The sequence below is a fragment of the Balaenoptera musculus genome, chromosome 16 (assembly GCF_009873245.2).
Source record: "Balaenoptera musculus isolate JJ_BM4_2016_0621 chromosome 16, mBalMus1.pri.v3, whole genome shotgun sequence".
Classification (NCBI taxonomy): Eukaryota; Metazoa; Chordata; class Mammalia; order Artiodactyla; family Balaenopteridae; genus Balaenoptera; species Balaenoptera musculus.
The window spans coordinates 40,836,162-40,853,129 of NC_045800.1; the positions used below are offsets into that span (position 1 = coordinate 40,836,162).

Sequence of the window (16,968 nt, forward strand, 5' to 3'; positions counted from 1 at the left end):
CTGGGTATATATCCGAAAAAACCAAAACACTAATTCAAAAAGATACATGCACCCCAATGTTCATAGCAGAATTACTTATAATTGCCAAGACATGTAAACACCCTAAGTGTTCATCAACAGATGAATGGATAAAGAAGATGTATTGTGTGTGTATATATATATATATTTATGTATACACACACATGCGCGCACACACACACACACACAGTGGAATACCACTCAGCCATGAAAAAGAATGAAATTTTGCCATAAGCAGAACAAAGATAAATACTGTAAGATATCATATGTGGAATCTAAAAAATACAATAAACTAGTGAATATAACAAAAAAGAAGAGGACTCGCAGATATAGAGAACAAACTAGTAGTTACAAGTGGAGCGTGGGCAATGTAGGTGTGGGGGAGTGGGAGGTACAAACCATTGGGTGTAAGATAGGCTGAAGGATGTATTGTACAGCACAGGGAATATAGCCAGTATTTTGTAATAACTGTAAATGGAAAGTAACCTTCAAAAATTGTATAAGAATAAGATATTTTTAAGTGAAAAGAAAAAAGGACACTAGAATGAAGAGCAAAAGACAAAAATGGCTAAAACATTTGAAAGGAAGAAGAATATATAGGGGAGAATTACTTCAGTAGATATAAAGACTTATTATAAGGTATAGAAGAAAATGTCTTAATTCTACTAAGAACTAGATAAATATATCAGAATAAGAGAACAGTGAGCTCAAATAAAGGTTCAAGATCTATGGAAACTTGAGTTAGGAGAGCATGGGTAATACATATTCCAAAACAATTAGTTATCCATAGGTAGATATATGAAATTGGATCCTGACCTCACACTGTACAAATAAGGTCAATTCCAGACCTAAATGCAAAAGAAAAAATTAGAAAAAAAAATCAAAAGACAATTAGGAGAATACTTCTGTCATGTTGGGATAGGAAAAAATTTATTAAATGAGAATTCTAAAGTACAAACAATAAGGGATAATGTGGTTAAATATGATTACATTGAAATTAATAGCTTTGGCAAGACATCATAAATACAGTGAAAAGCTAAACTACTGTCTTGTGAATCAATAAAAAAATGACAATTAATTCAATAGAAAAATAGGCAAAAAAATCACAAAAAAGAAATACAACTGGCCCATAAAATAATATGAAAAATACCCTACTTTTATTAATAATCAGAGAAATGCCATATAATATTGACCTTTTTGGCAAAAAATCAAAGTCTGACAATATCAAGTGTTGATGACAATATAGTACAATATGAACTTTCATCCACTGATGGTAGAAATATAACTTGGTGTGACATCTTTGTTCCAAGACTGAGTCAATACCTAGTAAAATTGAAGATGCGTATACTTTATAACCTTGGTTTTCATTCGTAAGTTTTGATCCTAGTGAAACACTTACCCATGGACACCACAAAACATGCAAAAATGTTCATAAGTAATGTTGTTAATAGCACAACAGACTAATATATAACAACAATAAACCTGGAGGAAGCCCACATTTACATATAGAGAAGAATCAATGAACTATGTAATATTCATATAATGGCATAGTATACAAACAGGAAATGAACTACAGCTACATATATTAACATGGATGAATTGGATAAATTTCAAGTACAATGCTGATCAAAAGAAACAAGTTGAAGGATATGTGTGGCATGTTATTATTTATATAAAGTTTAAAACCAGGAAAATATATGGTATTTATGCATGGAATGAGGTGCATGTGAGTGCATGTACACACACTCATTAAAGTAGAAGTACCAGAAAGAGAATCACGAACATAAGATTCACCAGAGATGTTTTGGGGGACGGTAGTGGACACATGGTGAAAGAGATTCTAATTCATTCCTGTGTTGCACAAAAGGTTCAGTTGTCAAACCAGACTCAGGGGAGTCATAGGTCTGAGCCACACTGAATTTAACTAATGACTAAAGGAATGCAGGCAAACGTCAAGCTCAGAAAAATATTCTTTACCTGTACATGACCCAAATTATCAGATACAGCTCCGAAAAGTGTTTTTCTACATTAGGGAACATTTTTTTGTTTTTTGTTTTTGGAATAACAGGACCAATTTTTGAGCAATGTGTGTAGAACATTGTTTGAAAAGGGAGATGCTTTGATTTGGGAACTCCTCATTTTTATAATCTGTTAACTACACAGGTAGGAAAATGCTTACCTGACAACCCTTTTCTCCGGCTGGGTCTGCCCCACAAATCTCTGATTTTCCATGTTTCTTTACAACAAACATTGCTTTGCTTATAAAACCTGTTGAATCTATACTAAAACATTTTATTTTGTTTTGAATTGTTTTTGGTTAAACATGTTGGTTGAGCACATTGATATTGTTTATTGAAGATTTAAAGATTAATTTTATGTGTCCCATTTAAAATATCTAATTTCTATTTTGATTCTTAATTTTAAAAATTATATATATATATATATATATATATATATAAAATTTTAAAAATAGTTCCAAATCTTAAAATTAGAATACCATGCATATATCTTATAGAAAAATTAATATAAAGACAAGTAAAAGGATTATAAAAATAAACACCTTCTCTTTTATCTACCTGGAACTAAAAGTAGTTAAAGCTCTAAATAGCATTTTATGGCAACAAGAGCAATGGTAGAGATTTGGGATAATTGCAATCAAATGCATGGAATTTCTGAAGTAGGAAGTGAGAGAAATGGAATAAAGGGGAAAATAAGGAAAAAAGAACCAAGTTTGGGGGGCACTCAAAATTAAGAGGATGCTTTTCATTGATGTTCTCATTTAATTCACACACAGCACACAAGTACATCCATATGAGATATTCCTCCCATTTTTCGGGCAAGATGGTGGGGTAATGGGTTCAAATAGACTAAATATTACCTTTAAGGCTCCATAGCTAGTTCCCTTGCACAGCATTGTGGATCATAAAGTACTTTATGGTTTAGGTGAAAAGACTATGTATACAGGTCAAGGTTAGAGAAGCTATATCTGTATATATAACTTTTTCTACCTTGAATTTTCTTTTTAGAATTAAAGATGCAAATGTCCATGACTGATGTCTGTGCGTATTTAGAATGATTCATTATATAAAGAAAAACTGTGGAAACTACAACTTTAAAGGAGAACTATTATTCTTGCTCTTTGAGCTGCTTGTTTTTTCACATATATGAACTATAGGAGATAGATTTTTCCTCATATTTATCATATAAGCAGAAAGTGATTTATTCCATAGGTGATCCGTTTTATATGTCTCTTACTGCATTTCAGTAACATGTTTTTTAAGAACATTTCAAAACGCACCAAAATTTCTCCATGGCTTGCGTAAATCTGCCATTTTGAGTTTATAATCCTTTTTGTTACCCAAATGGCAAATGTACAGTTATACGTAACCTTATATCTAATTTGAATTAATAAGCTTAACTTATAGTATATTACACCTTAATCCATGACTTTTTTTTAACAGCCAGGAGGACTGACAGAAGCAATTTTGTTGAGTTGGTCTCATTGTGCAGATAAGAAAACTGAGGTTCAGAAATGAAACAGTGTATCAGTGTTTGTCAAAGGTTGGTCTGTAGAACATTTGCATCTAAATCACCCACATTAATCTTTTGAAATGCAGCTTTCCAAAACCCATTCAATCAAAACCTCAGGAATAAGAGTTCAGTAACCTTTATTTTAAACAAGACGGCACGCCCCCTTTCCCCACCACACACACACACACACACACACACACACACACACACACACACAGTTTGAGAATCACTGGGCTAGTGTGTTTCCATTCACATCTGTAAAAGCCTCATCAGTATGCAAATGAGTATCTCTCTGATATAGCTCAGTGGTTAAGTGTTAAAAACTTCATTTCCATGCTTTTGAAACACCATGCGGAGGAGAAATCAAATGGGTCAGTGGAGAGTAATAATTGAATTTCCTCCACCTTGCATAGACCTTTTTAATACTTATAAAAATTCTGGTTTTTGACATCCAGTCTCTAAATTCAGAAACCTGAAGCACAGTATTTTTAAATATGTTTAAGTGTCTGGCATTGTCTCAAGAAATTAGTTTTTCTACTTCATTACATTTTCCATGTAGGTGAATTTTAACTTTTTAAACTTTTTAGATGATACGTAGCCAGTATTATATTTGTAGAGCTTTAGGGGGAAGTGAATTAACACAAAGGTACAATTTACTACATTTATGTCTTCATTCATTCAACAAATACATTATTACTTGCTTTCAATGGACTGTCACCCAACTCCCAAGCCCTATTTGGGCGGAGATATCTTGTTAGTAATGAAGCTTTTCTGTTCATGCAATTTACTACTCTTTATTGAGTACTCACTATAAATTACAGAGAATATCAAAGAAATGCCCATTTATTTGAAGAGCATACTATTCATTATGGTAAAATAAAGACACATATGTAATTTATATATCTTCAAAAAAAGAATTCCTGCTGAATGAAACAAATGGATCATGAAGACAGTAGTCAGGTAGAGACCTGCAGGAAGTCTTCATGGAAATGTGACTGGCCTTTGAATGAAGGCTGGATTCTTCTTGGCAAAGAGATAGGCGTGTCCTAGGAAAACTGGGATGTACATGTAGAGAGGTGTATAGAAAGATGTTAAATTAAGCGAAGCCAAGAAATGGAGACAATATAAACGTCCATCTGCAAGGAAATTGATAAATAAATATAGGATGGAAGAAGACACTAAAACATTAAAACGAATGAACTAGATTTATATATAATAGCATGGAATAAATAATTAAAATAATGTTAAGAGAAAAAGTGTAAGTCGCAGAATGATTCATACTGTATTATGCTATTCATATATTTTTAAAACACATGCATCTAAACACATAAAGACTGGAGGAACACTCACTAAATCCATCACAGTGATTGCCTCATAGAAAGTTGGAAGTGGAAATAGAATTGAAGATTTGAGTGCAATTCAAATTTCTGAATAATTAATTATTTCTGGACAACAACTTGAAAGTATAACAAAATACATGGAGATTACTTCTTGGGGTGCATGTGAAGTTGCGATATTATTCTTTGGCCCCTTTAGTGGTAATGTACTTTTTCTCTTCATGAAAATAAGTTTTAAAAAAAGAAGAAATAAGAAATGGAACGAACATCAGTAACCAGTGTTTATTTGATCATCCAGTGTGTATGCAGTGGATACAGGCTTTCATTGTTTCTCTTTCTAGGTAAATGTCACTCGTGAAGACTCGCCAAGTGAAGACCCAGTCTTTCTTAGAACCTTAGGAAAAGGAGATTGGTTTGGAGAGAAAGCCTTGCAGGGGTAAGTAGATCACATGTCACAAAGATTTTGGTTGAATGCTACATAACTTTGTCTTACATATTGGGCTTCTAGCACAATAGGGTGTTTAGTGCTTATTCTACTGTCCGACACAGACCCTTGACGGTCAATTTTATTTATTTCCAGCTGGACTTAGAATCTATTTGGGTAGGCTATGGAATTGAGCGGTTAACATCTGTAATCAATCATTTTATATAATTTTATATCAATAGGAAAAATTCTCCTTAATTATAATCTCTATAAAGACTCTAAAAGAGAGGGAGAAGTCTCTGCTAAGCTTATTTTGTACGACAGTTTTACTCGGAATCACAGGAAGATGATTGGTTGAGAATTTTGACATCTCTAAACCTGATTGTACAAACAGTACGTCAAAAGGCAATGAAGCCTTTCTGGGATTCACCTCTGGGTGGTGGTTTTTCATCACTAGCTACGGTAGTGGAGGTGGAAGAGGAGGTGCAAGTGAAGGTAAATCACATCCAGATTCACTGTGGATGGGCTCAAAAGGCATTTTACATACCATTTGTACTTTAATCTGTCTTTCTCTTGATTATTATATATGTAGAGGATTCTGGAAAATAATATCACCTGATTTCATTGGTCCAAGATTAGATGCCTCTGTGGAAAATGTCATTTCCAGCAGAGCCAAAGAACCAGAAACATTTCAGTCATTTCTGATTGAGATCACAAGTGGAACACCAGAAAATAAAACATAATTGAGAATTGACAGATTTTCTTTTGTAGCTTATTGTCAGTGAATTTTGGTGCTAACTAAAGAAAGGTTTAGAGTGAAAACACCTTCCCAGAATGTGTCTCAGGAAGTGAACTTGGGAATATGGTTTACAGAAAAGTTTCTAAATGTTGCTCTGATATCAAAATTTAAGTTAATGGTATTACGTCTAGATTGAATTCATTCTAGCATATGGTTATTCTTGTGAACTGTCTGGTGCCAAATCTCTCTTTTGCACATATTCAGTCCTCTTCACTGGCCTTCTCTTCACCCCACCCTCACCATTTTCCATCATACCTACCCCCCCAACCTACCTCCATCCCTCTTTCTCATGCCCTTTATGCTTATCTTCTCACCACTCAACCTGGCTTTATCAGCCTACTCTATGTGTGCCCTCTTAAACGTCACCAGGGATTTGCTACTTACATCATAGAATTGTCTTTCTTTTCTGTCTTCATTTAACATCACTGGTCAGCCATAGTTTTACACTCTTGACCACCCCTTCCTTCTTTAGAATCCCCGTCCTTTGAGACCCTTGCAATTATTAGCGAATTGTTAGCACTTTTTAGAATTTCTTATTTCATTTCCTAAAATTCACCATTGTTTTGTCCTCAGCTCTATCACATACATCTTGGTACACATCCAGATCTATGACTGCCTATTATCTTGATGCAAAGAAATCCCAAATACTTATATGCTGATTTGAGCTCAGTATCTGGCACTTTTGAAATCAGCATGTATTTGTTGAATGAACGAATGAGTGATTGAACAAATGAAGCTCCCCGATGATCCCCAGTCTTGCAGTCCTTTCTGCACTTGATCACTTTCATGACTTGAGTTAGTTTGATGGTGCATAAGGGCTTATGAACTCACTTGACTACAGGGGGCAGGCTGGTAATGTAGTGCGTTGGCCAAAATGTTCAGGTTTTTCCATAACGGTACGTTCGAAAAACCCGAACGAACTTCTTGGCCAACCCGATGTCAATGAGTAAAAATAAGATGAGTAAAACTGGTGGCAAACTAGAAAGACTTATACAATTGAGGAGATCAATTACTGAGCTCCAGCTCATTGCTATGCTGTTTTTTTTTCTTTTAAGAAACACAGAAAAAACAGGGTTCTGAAAAAAATACGTGATTTTGTAACTTGATTTAAAAAAAAAAAAGCTCTGCTAGCAAACGATTTGACCTGTGAGTTGCCATTTTGTGATTTATATCAATAGATACGCTTCTTTAAAACTCTGTAACTAGATTCCGACAAAGGCAGCCTGTTAGTTTTAACCTTGTTATTTGCTTGTTTTGATTATTTTTTGACATTTTAATGTTTTGATATTCTAGTCACTAACCTGTTTTTCACTGTGTGTCTCTATGTTCTTTTTTTGATCTTTTCTTTGAATTTCAATGTTTCACACAAGAAATTCTGACTTTTCACAAATCAGATTGATTTGTTTCACTTGTTTCCCTACAAATAACTTAAAAATGTATGTAACTTTAGGATATAAAGTCTTTTGAGCAACCATATATATCCTTGTGAGTAATAGCTATGCTTCTTTGGAAACCTTATGATTTTTAATCCTTGGAAGACAAATTTTATAGTCAGCATTCTCTGTGTGGACATAACACAGCATTTCAGATTGTTGTTTTCTCACAAATAAAATTTATATGTACTGGGGATTTTTATTTTATTTTCCTGAGGATGTTCAGCAGATCATTAAAATATTGACAAATTGATAATATTGAAATCAATCCTTGACCATTCTTTTAAAATTTGAGGGTGCCTAATACTAGTATTGATTAAACACACACAGTATATAATTGAATGACAGAACTGAAATGTGACCTCAGTAACCAAACTCCAGAGCTCCACTATGTAGTTCTGCCTCTAGAATTAACAAGATTCATTTCCTTGCTGGAAGGAGACCGTAGTCATAAATCTAACTATCCTATAATCTATATTATTAACATTCACTAACCAATAGCATCTCATTACTAGAAAAATTTGGTTTATTTATTGCTTTCACTTTTTTTGGTTGACATGAAACGAATTATTCAGTATTGTTGGCTTAAGTGTTATTTTTTTTGCTGTGATAATGGTTTTTCCACACCAGAGAGAGGGCAGAATGTTTTACTCTTTTCAGAAGTACTCCTTTATATACATGAAAACTAAAGTTGTGTTTAGGGGAATTTACTTCAGGTTTAATCCAATAATTCATGAGTCAATCCATCTACACTCTAACATACCATTGCTTCAAGATCTCTACCTGACTTGAAACCATGTAGAATTCATATTGGCATCAGATAATGTCAAATTCTAAGCCAAATACACACCTCGCATCTGTAGTAATGGGAAATAGATAAGCCCAAGTTGAACCTGAGAGAGATGGGATTGAGCTCCCACTTGCTCCCTCTCCCTTCCCCTAATGTTTGAGTCTTTAGCACAGCATATGGTTAAGAGTTCCAGCACTGAAGTCAGACTGCCTAGGTTGGGATCTACTCTGTAATTTACAGATTATGAGCCCCTGAGAGGCTCTCCTTTGATCTGAATGGAGATGATGATTGTACCTAACTTTTTGGATTGTTGTGAGGAATAATCAAGGGGATACTTATAAAGCATTCAGGTGAGTACCTAGAATTTAGATGAGTGCTCAAAAATGTTAGCTGCTATCATCACCACCACCGTCATGTCTATTTTTATTTATCATCATCATCATCCCCATTCCCAAGACTGTTCTGCTACTTCTTGACTACAGTTTAGAACACCTGGTATAATTGACATAGCGTTAGATTTTGAATCATCCACTCACTAAGCCAGCCAGTTAATCTCTCTGGGTCTGTTTCTGAATTTGTAAACTGAACCAGTTGAAGTAGATGATCTCTAAGTTTCCTTAGGTCACGTGCCAAATGCAGCCCTGGGCCACCCTGTTAAATGGTGGCATTTGATAGCAGACCTCTGTCAGCTGGGCCCCTCCCTCCGGAAACTATTCCAGCTGTTGTTTATCATTCTGAACACCTTGGCCACATGTTAGGCCCTTCCTTGTTAATGCAAAAATGAATAAGCCAAGTCAGTTTGACAGACTTTGGTATTAGAAGTCTGTATTTCCATAGTTTCTCCTCTCATGGACTGTGATCTGGGCAAGTTAATTAACATTTTTTAACCTGTTTATTTTTTTTAATTAGTAAAATGATAGCACATAAAATATAACAAATACTGGATACAGCATTTTAATATTTTGCAATATTTGAATCTTATTAATACTCATTTATTTATTTGGAAATGAAATATTACAGATACGATTCAAGCCTCTTTCGTATCCTCCCCAAGTACTTTCTCTCCCTCCCACTATCACCATCCTGTCCCTGTACCATAAAGGTAGGAAAGCAAGAATTCAGATCTCTCAGCTGCAAGGCTTGGGTTTCTGTTTCTCTCAGGGAAAACCTCTTTGATGCTTACCTGGGACAACATAGAGAGTTATTTCTAAAGCTTGTGTTTTGTGTGAAGAAATACTCTACGACTTATAAACGGCTCTGTCCCAGCTGCTTTTTTTTTTTTTTTAACATCTTTATTGGAGTATAACTGCTTTACAATGGTGTGTTAGTTTCTGCTTTATAACAAAGTGAATCAGCTATACATATATGTACATCCCCATATCCCCTTCCTCTTGTGTCTCCCTCCCACCCTTCCTATCCCACCCCTCTAGGTGGTCACAAAGCACCGAGCTGATCTCCCTGTGCTATGCGGCTGCTTCCCACTAGCTATCTATTTTACGTTTGGTAGTGTGTGTATGTCCATGCCACTCTCTCACTTCGTCCCAGCTTACCCTTCCCCCTCCCCGTGTCCTCAAGTCCATTCTCTATGTCTGTGTCTTTATTCCTGTCCTGCCCCTACGTAAAAAAAAAAAAAAAAAAAGGTTCTGAAGAACCTAGGGACAGGCCAGCTGCTGTCTTGATAGGGTCATAGCAGGACTTCTTCACCCGCCCTTCATGAGCTATCCTGCCAAGCTCCAGCTCATTTCTCTAACCTTAGGGCTCTTCTCTATTTCCTGCACCTGAGACTTTTAGGGTTTTTCTTCTTTTGTTTCTTTGTCTTTTGTAGTGAGGATTATAATTAACATGGTTTTAGTGAAGATTATTCTTATGAGGATTATAATGGATTATCTATGTAAAATGTAACAGAATGTCTAGTGGGATTTTTTTCCCTGTTGTCCTGGATTTGTGGCTAAGGTCCAAAGCCCAAAATCTGTCAGTACTTAGGGCCAGCTTCTTTTTACACAACTGACTGAGAAGAGCCAGAATTGCTTTATTAGTATCACTCCTTCATCCATAAGATAGGAAAAGTAGGGACATCTGAGGTTGGCCTGTTGAGGAGAGCAGTGTTATCAAAAGAAGTAGTTCCCTCAATTCTCTGGTCTCAGCTTGCTTCCTTGTTGAGGATTTACAGATAAACAGGAAATTAAAATAAAGAGTGTGCTACATGATATTATGGGAGAATCACGAAGTGTCATAGCATCATTATTATATCTATATGTCATCCCAAAACTTTTTCCTGAATTCCAGACCCAGTTTCCTGTGAGGTAAGTCCACTTAGACATCACTTAGTTACTTCAAATGGCACTAAGACAAAGCTAAATTAATTTTTCTCTCTACCCCCAACCAAGTGTCTTCCTTTCAAGTGATCCCTATCGCACTAAATGTTTCTCAAACCAGACATTTGGAAGTTATCTCTGAGTCTTTTCTTTCCTAAAATTCCCTAATCACTGATAACTAATCCTATTGATTTTACCTTCTAAATAACTCTCAGTATCACCTGTGTCTTGCCATTCTCACTGCCACTGTTCTGATTAGTTCTGATTAATGCTCTGTCATCTGGATTTTGCTGTTGGTCCTTCTAATTGGTCATTCTGTGTCCAGTCTTGCTCACCTCTCATCCATTCCACACACTATGATAAGTTCACAGTATTAGTTTCCAGGTGGCCATGATAAATTATCACAAACTGAGTGTCTTAAAACAACAGAAATTATTGTTAAATAATTCTGCAGACTAGAAGTTCAAACTCAAGGTGTCACCGTGACCATGTGTCCTCTGAAAGCTCTAGGGAAGAATCTGTCCCAGGTCTCTCTCCTGGCTTCTGGAGGCTGCCAACAGTCCTTGATAGGTTTGGCTGGTAGCTTCATCATTCCAATTTCTGTCTCCTTCTTCACATGGCTCTCTCCCCTCTGTTTGTGTCTCTGTATCAAAATCTCTCTCTCCTAATAAGGATACCAGTCATTGCATTTAGGGCCTACCCTATTCCAGTATAACAGCATCTTAAATCAATTATGTCTGCAAAGACCCCATTTCCAAATAAGGTCACGTTCACGGGTCTGGGGGCTTAGGATGTTGACATAGCTTTTGAGGGGACACAATTCAATCCATAACTATCTCTGGAACAACCAGCCTCAGATCATTTTCCTTTTCAGAGGCTGTCTGTGGCACTCCTTGTTGTGAGACCTGTTCCCATATTACTACTGCAGTCTCATCACCCATGTGCCTGCTTTGTGATCTATATTCTAGTCATACTAAGATTTTTTTTATGTCATCATAATCTCCATGATGTGTTTTGCTATTAGGCATTTGCATTTGAATCATCTTTTATGATTACAGTTCCTCCTGGCATGGATGAATAACTAAACTCACAACAAGCCCCAAGTGGGATGTAAGAACCTGGGAGTCCAGCACAGCACAGAACCCAAAGGTGTAGGCATGTAGAAGCTGACCTGTTGTTCTGTAGGCACTTATGATATGGACATATTCTCTCCTATCTTAACATAAAGATGTCCAGGATACAATACCTCATTGAGCTCTGATGTCAAGGAACTCATCAGAAGATTTACGGAAATCATATCTTTGTTTTGAAGAAGCTATATTGCATACAAAATATAATTACACATCCCTCCCCCCACCCCACATATTCACAACCCCCTCCCACACACACATCCTGAATTACAGATAGTAGTATGAGAACACCTTTGGCCTAGCCTACACACACACACACATGCACACACACCCACACACACACACAAAATGAATTTAATTTAATCACCAAAATTTGAGCACGTGCTGTCTGGACTTCTCCAAAGAATAGCTTTACCTGGAATATAAAGTTAGCTGTAGAAAACAGTTTTTGTTGTTGTTTGAATTTACTTGATAATCTTGTTAATGCTTTAGTGTGCACTGTAGACTCAGATATATCACTAGAAGTTGATTTAGCTTTTATAATTGTCAGTAACTGATCAGTAACCCAAGATACATTAGTTTTAAATGCATTAGGAAATTGGTTGTTTTTTAAACAAATCTGTTAAATGCAAGAGGATTTATAAGAGAGGACTTCTCTTCTGGAGGAAAGCTTTGGGCCTGCTTACCTGAATGACTGTTCATATAAAAGGGATCAGATTTTTGTAGATGGTTGGGGAACATCACAGAGTCTTAGTATTTTTCCATAAAATATTTTCTTTATCCCTGCTGTCTTAAATACAAGATCATTTCAGTGGTGGAAATTGAGCTACTTACGAAACAATTCAGTCCCTCATTGTTATTCTCCAACATGTCATTCAGACAGATAATTTCCTTCAGGTGCCATAAGATAAGAAAATATAATGTAAATTTGAAAATCTCTTCAAAAACAGATATAAAAATATTTAATTTGAAGCTAATTTCCTTGTTAATGAACTTGGCTAGTATTTTGTGTCTGTCATTTTTATTCTTTCTGAGTCTAAATGATTGCTTCTTAATTTTTCCTTCATACAGTACAGAAGAAAAATGACTTGTTATCAAGCATACTTTGGACAGGCAACAAAGATTTTAATTAGATTCATTGTCATTACACTAATCACTTGTGATGACTGAAAAAATGTTTTAAAACCGTCTGAATATTCTTGCCAAAAATTATCTTTGAAGGAACATTTACTAATGTATTCTGATTGAGACTGTATCCACATGAAACAAGCATTTCCAGCTGTATTTGGCTTCACATTGTTCTCATTCCTCATTCATACAATGAAATGGGAGTGGAAGATCTTTCAGAAAATATGCTATGTGATAGTTGTCTCACCCCATGTTCCAGGACATTTCAAGTAGTATTTAAGGGGCTTCAAGTTCACCACCCCTTCCCAGGGCCATGTTCAAATATGTCAATAAATAATCATATAGGTATCCATAATTTAATCAAGCAACAAACAATCAAAAATTGAAAAAGTACCATTTATAATAGCTTTAAAATTATGAAGTAATTGGAGATAAATTTGACAAAAGATGTATAAAACCTGTGTGCTGAAAACTATAAAACATTTCCAAGAGAAATGTTGAGATATACTGTATTTGTTACAACATTTTCATGCGTCATAAGACTCAATATTGTTCTCCTCGATTGATCTACACATCCAGTGAAATCCCAGTCAAAATCCCAGCAAGCTTTTTTGTAGAAATTGATTTTAAAATTCATATGGAAATTTAAGGGACCTACAATAGTCAAAAGACTTTTGAAAAAAAGAAATTTAAAAGATTAAACCTACTAGACTTTGAGACTTATTTTAAAACCACAATACTTAAGGCAGTGTGGTATTGATGTCAAGATAGGCAAACGGATCTATGGAACAGAATAAAGAGTTCCAAAATCAACCACACATATATTGCTGGCTTAGTCAGCTTGGGCTGCCATAACAAAATATCATACAGTGGGTGGCTTCAACAACAGAAGCTTATTTTCTCACAGTTCTGGAGGTTGGAAGTCTGAGATCAGGGTGCCTACATGGTTGGGTTCTGGTGAGGACTCACTTCATGGCTTGCAGATGGCTGCCTTCTTTCTATGTGCTCACATGGCCATTCCTCAGCATGAGCACATGGAGAGAGAGAGTGCAAGCTTTCTGGTGTCACTTCTTATAAGGGCACTAATTCCATCATGAGTGCCCCATCCTTATGACCTCATCTAAACCTAGGTATCTCCCAAAGGCTCCATCTCTAAATACCATCGTACTGGGAATTAGGGCTTCATCATATGAATTGGTGGTAGTGGAGCACACAGTTCAGTCCATAGCATTTGTCAATTGATTCTCAACGGCAGTTCAAAGACAGTTCAGTTAAGAAAGGTCAGCCATTCACCATTTTCCATAAATGGTGTTGAAACAACTAAACATCCGTTAAATTTTTTTAAAAACTTGGCTCTATACCTTGCACCATATACAAAAATTAACTTAAAATGTATCATAGACCTCAATGTGAAACCGTAACTGTAAAATCTTTAGAAAAAAAAATGTAGGAGATAAATTTTGTGAACTTTGGTTAGGCAAGAATATATATATATATACACACACACACACACACACACACACACATGTACACATACACACACTACCTAAACGTAATCCATAAAAGATAAAAATATACTTCATTAAAATTATAAAATTCTGTTCTTTTAAAAACACTATCAGGAGTAGGAAAATAAAATGTTTTCTTCACAGACTGAGAGAAAATATTTACAAAATCATATATACGAAAAAGGCTTGATTGCAGACTATATAAAGAAATCTCAAATCTCAATAATTAGGAAACAACCCAATTTTTAAATAGGCAAATGATTTGGACAGACATTTCATCAATAAAGAGAAACTGACCACAAATAAGCACATGAACATTTGCTCACCACGATTTGTCATTAAGATAATGCAAATTAAAACCACAATGTACATTGGAATGGCTAAAATTTAGAAGATGGTGGAGAGGATGTGGAACAAGTAGAACTTTCATATACTGCTGGGAGGGCAGTGACGAAAATGGAACCAACATTTTTGAAAACAGTTTCGCAGCTTCTTAAAAAGTTAAATGTATTATGTGCCACATTATTCATCCATCCCATTCCTAGTTATTTATATGAAACCTGAAAGCTTATGTCCATGAAAAGACTTGTCCACAAATGTTCATGACAGCTTTATTTGTAATATCCCCAAACTTGAAACAACCCAAATATGTGTCAACAGATGAATGGATAAACAAATCATGGTATAGTCATACACTGAAGTACTTTTGAGCAATAAAAACAGTGAAGTATTGACATTCAACAACATAGAAGCATATCAAAGTAATTGTGATGAGTGAAATAAACCAGTTAAAAAAAGAGTACATACTGTGTGCTTCCATTTATATAAAATCTAGAAAATGCCAACTGATCTATAGTGACAGAAAGCAGGTCAGATTTTACCTAGGGAAGAGGAAAGACCCTTGCCTTCTCCAAGAGGAAATGGGTGTTTCCAAGCTGTTGACTTAATTCCCTACTTCAGCCTTTTCTGAACAATAGTCATTGAAAGTATGGATTTATACATCTAGGTAAATAAGTTTAATACTAAGTAAAGAAATAATATACAAAATAAAGTGTATATTTTACATAAAGTGTTTATTAATGTACTGCTTAAAGTCATCTGAAGCAGCAGTGATCCTCACATTCCACATTAGGAAATGTAAACTATTTATTAAGATAGTTAAACCAGTATGCCTATATGTAACTACAGTACGTTATGCTACAAGATTTTAAATTTAAACAGCATGCACTTTAATGTTGCTCTCTTAAATTTGTCTAGTCACTCTTATCAAAAATGTATTGTTTACTGTTTGATGCTGAGGTGTTTAAAGGTAAATAAGACTGATTTCCTGCCCTCCAAGATACTGTGCCAAATACTCTTACCTACGTTATTCTGTTTCATACTCACAGCAATCATTATTAGCCCCATTCTGCATGTGGGAAAACTGAGGCTCAGTGAGGTTAAGTGACCTGCACAAAGTCAGAGAGCTAAGTCAGCAGGAAGCTAGGGTTCAAACTCAAGTCCCTTTGGTTCCATGATATATTGCCTTTTCAGTTGACCATACTGCAGTTACATGCAACAGTGACCAGGTGGGGACAGAATGGACATCCTAGGGAGTTCTCAGTGCTTGAGAGTTTAATTTTATTACTGTTGCCCTTTCCTATCCAAATTAGGTATAACAACAGTACCCAGGACAAAAGCATATAGCTGCTTTTTTTTTTTTTTTCTATTTTCTCATAGGTCATACTCTCCTGAGATACCCAAGACGTTTGTCCTCTACCAATCCCCATGATTTAGATGATTGAGGCTCACTTAGCATAAAAATACTTGTGGTTTCATCTTGGCGGAAAGCTCTAGTTTTCCATTGCCAATGGAAATGATTTTAGAGCAAATGGACCTATCCCTCACCCTTCTTTTCCCTTTAAGTGGCTGTAGAACCATTTCTAAAACTATCCCACAACGCAGATCTGTGGGTATTAAGAGTTTATCCTATAAGGTGTAATGGTTGCCCTCCTGTTTTCTAAAATATTCCTGAGTGTTTGAGCTTAGTGATGCCCTCAGCATCAGTAGACGACAGTTGCCTGCTACCCAGATGGCTGACTGCCTCTCTCACTGTCTACTTAACATTTTTGCTGCAAACCTGCTCCCCATATGGGGAAACATGTTGGTTGGAAAGCAACATTTTCCACAAACATTCCTTAACAAGAATACAGGTTTTCTACCGCCCCCATCCATATGTATTTTTTTCCCTTAGAAACATGGATTTGCTATCCTGGAGAAATGGATTTTTTTTTTTTTTTTTTTTTTTTTTTTTTTTTACTTTAAGGCTTTTGAATTTATGTTACCAAACACAAATAGTCAAGAATTGTAAAACATGTGCCTGATGTTAACTTTTAAATTTGTGAATTTTAAAATTATGAACTTTTAATATCATATATTTTTCTTAATATATGGGGGGAAATAAAAGGTATGTTTCTTTATTTTTAAACCTACCTCAGAATAATCAGAATTTGAAATGATAGAAAATAATGGGTTTTAGAACCTTTGCTACTTACTATAAGCAATTGATATTTTGT

At 35.4% G+C, this 16,968-nt stretch overlaps 1 protein-coding gene across 3 annotated transcripts in view; it reads left to right on the top strand.

Annotated features, from left to right (window-relative positions):
• Positions 1 to 16,968, top strand: part of PRKG1 (protein kinase cGMP-dependent 1) — a 1,248,399-nt gene that overhangs the window by 1,023,139 nt on the left and 208,292 nt on the right. For all 3 annotated transcript variants that reach the window (XM_036828090.1, XM_036828088.1, XM_036828091.1), the window contains one exon: positions 5,228 to 5,322. In XM_036828090.1, the coding sequence (XP_036683985.1) occupies positions 5,228 to 5,322 (95 nt within the window). The remainder of the gene's footprint in view (positions 1 to 5,227; positions 5,323 to 16,968) is intronic.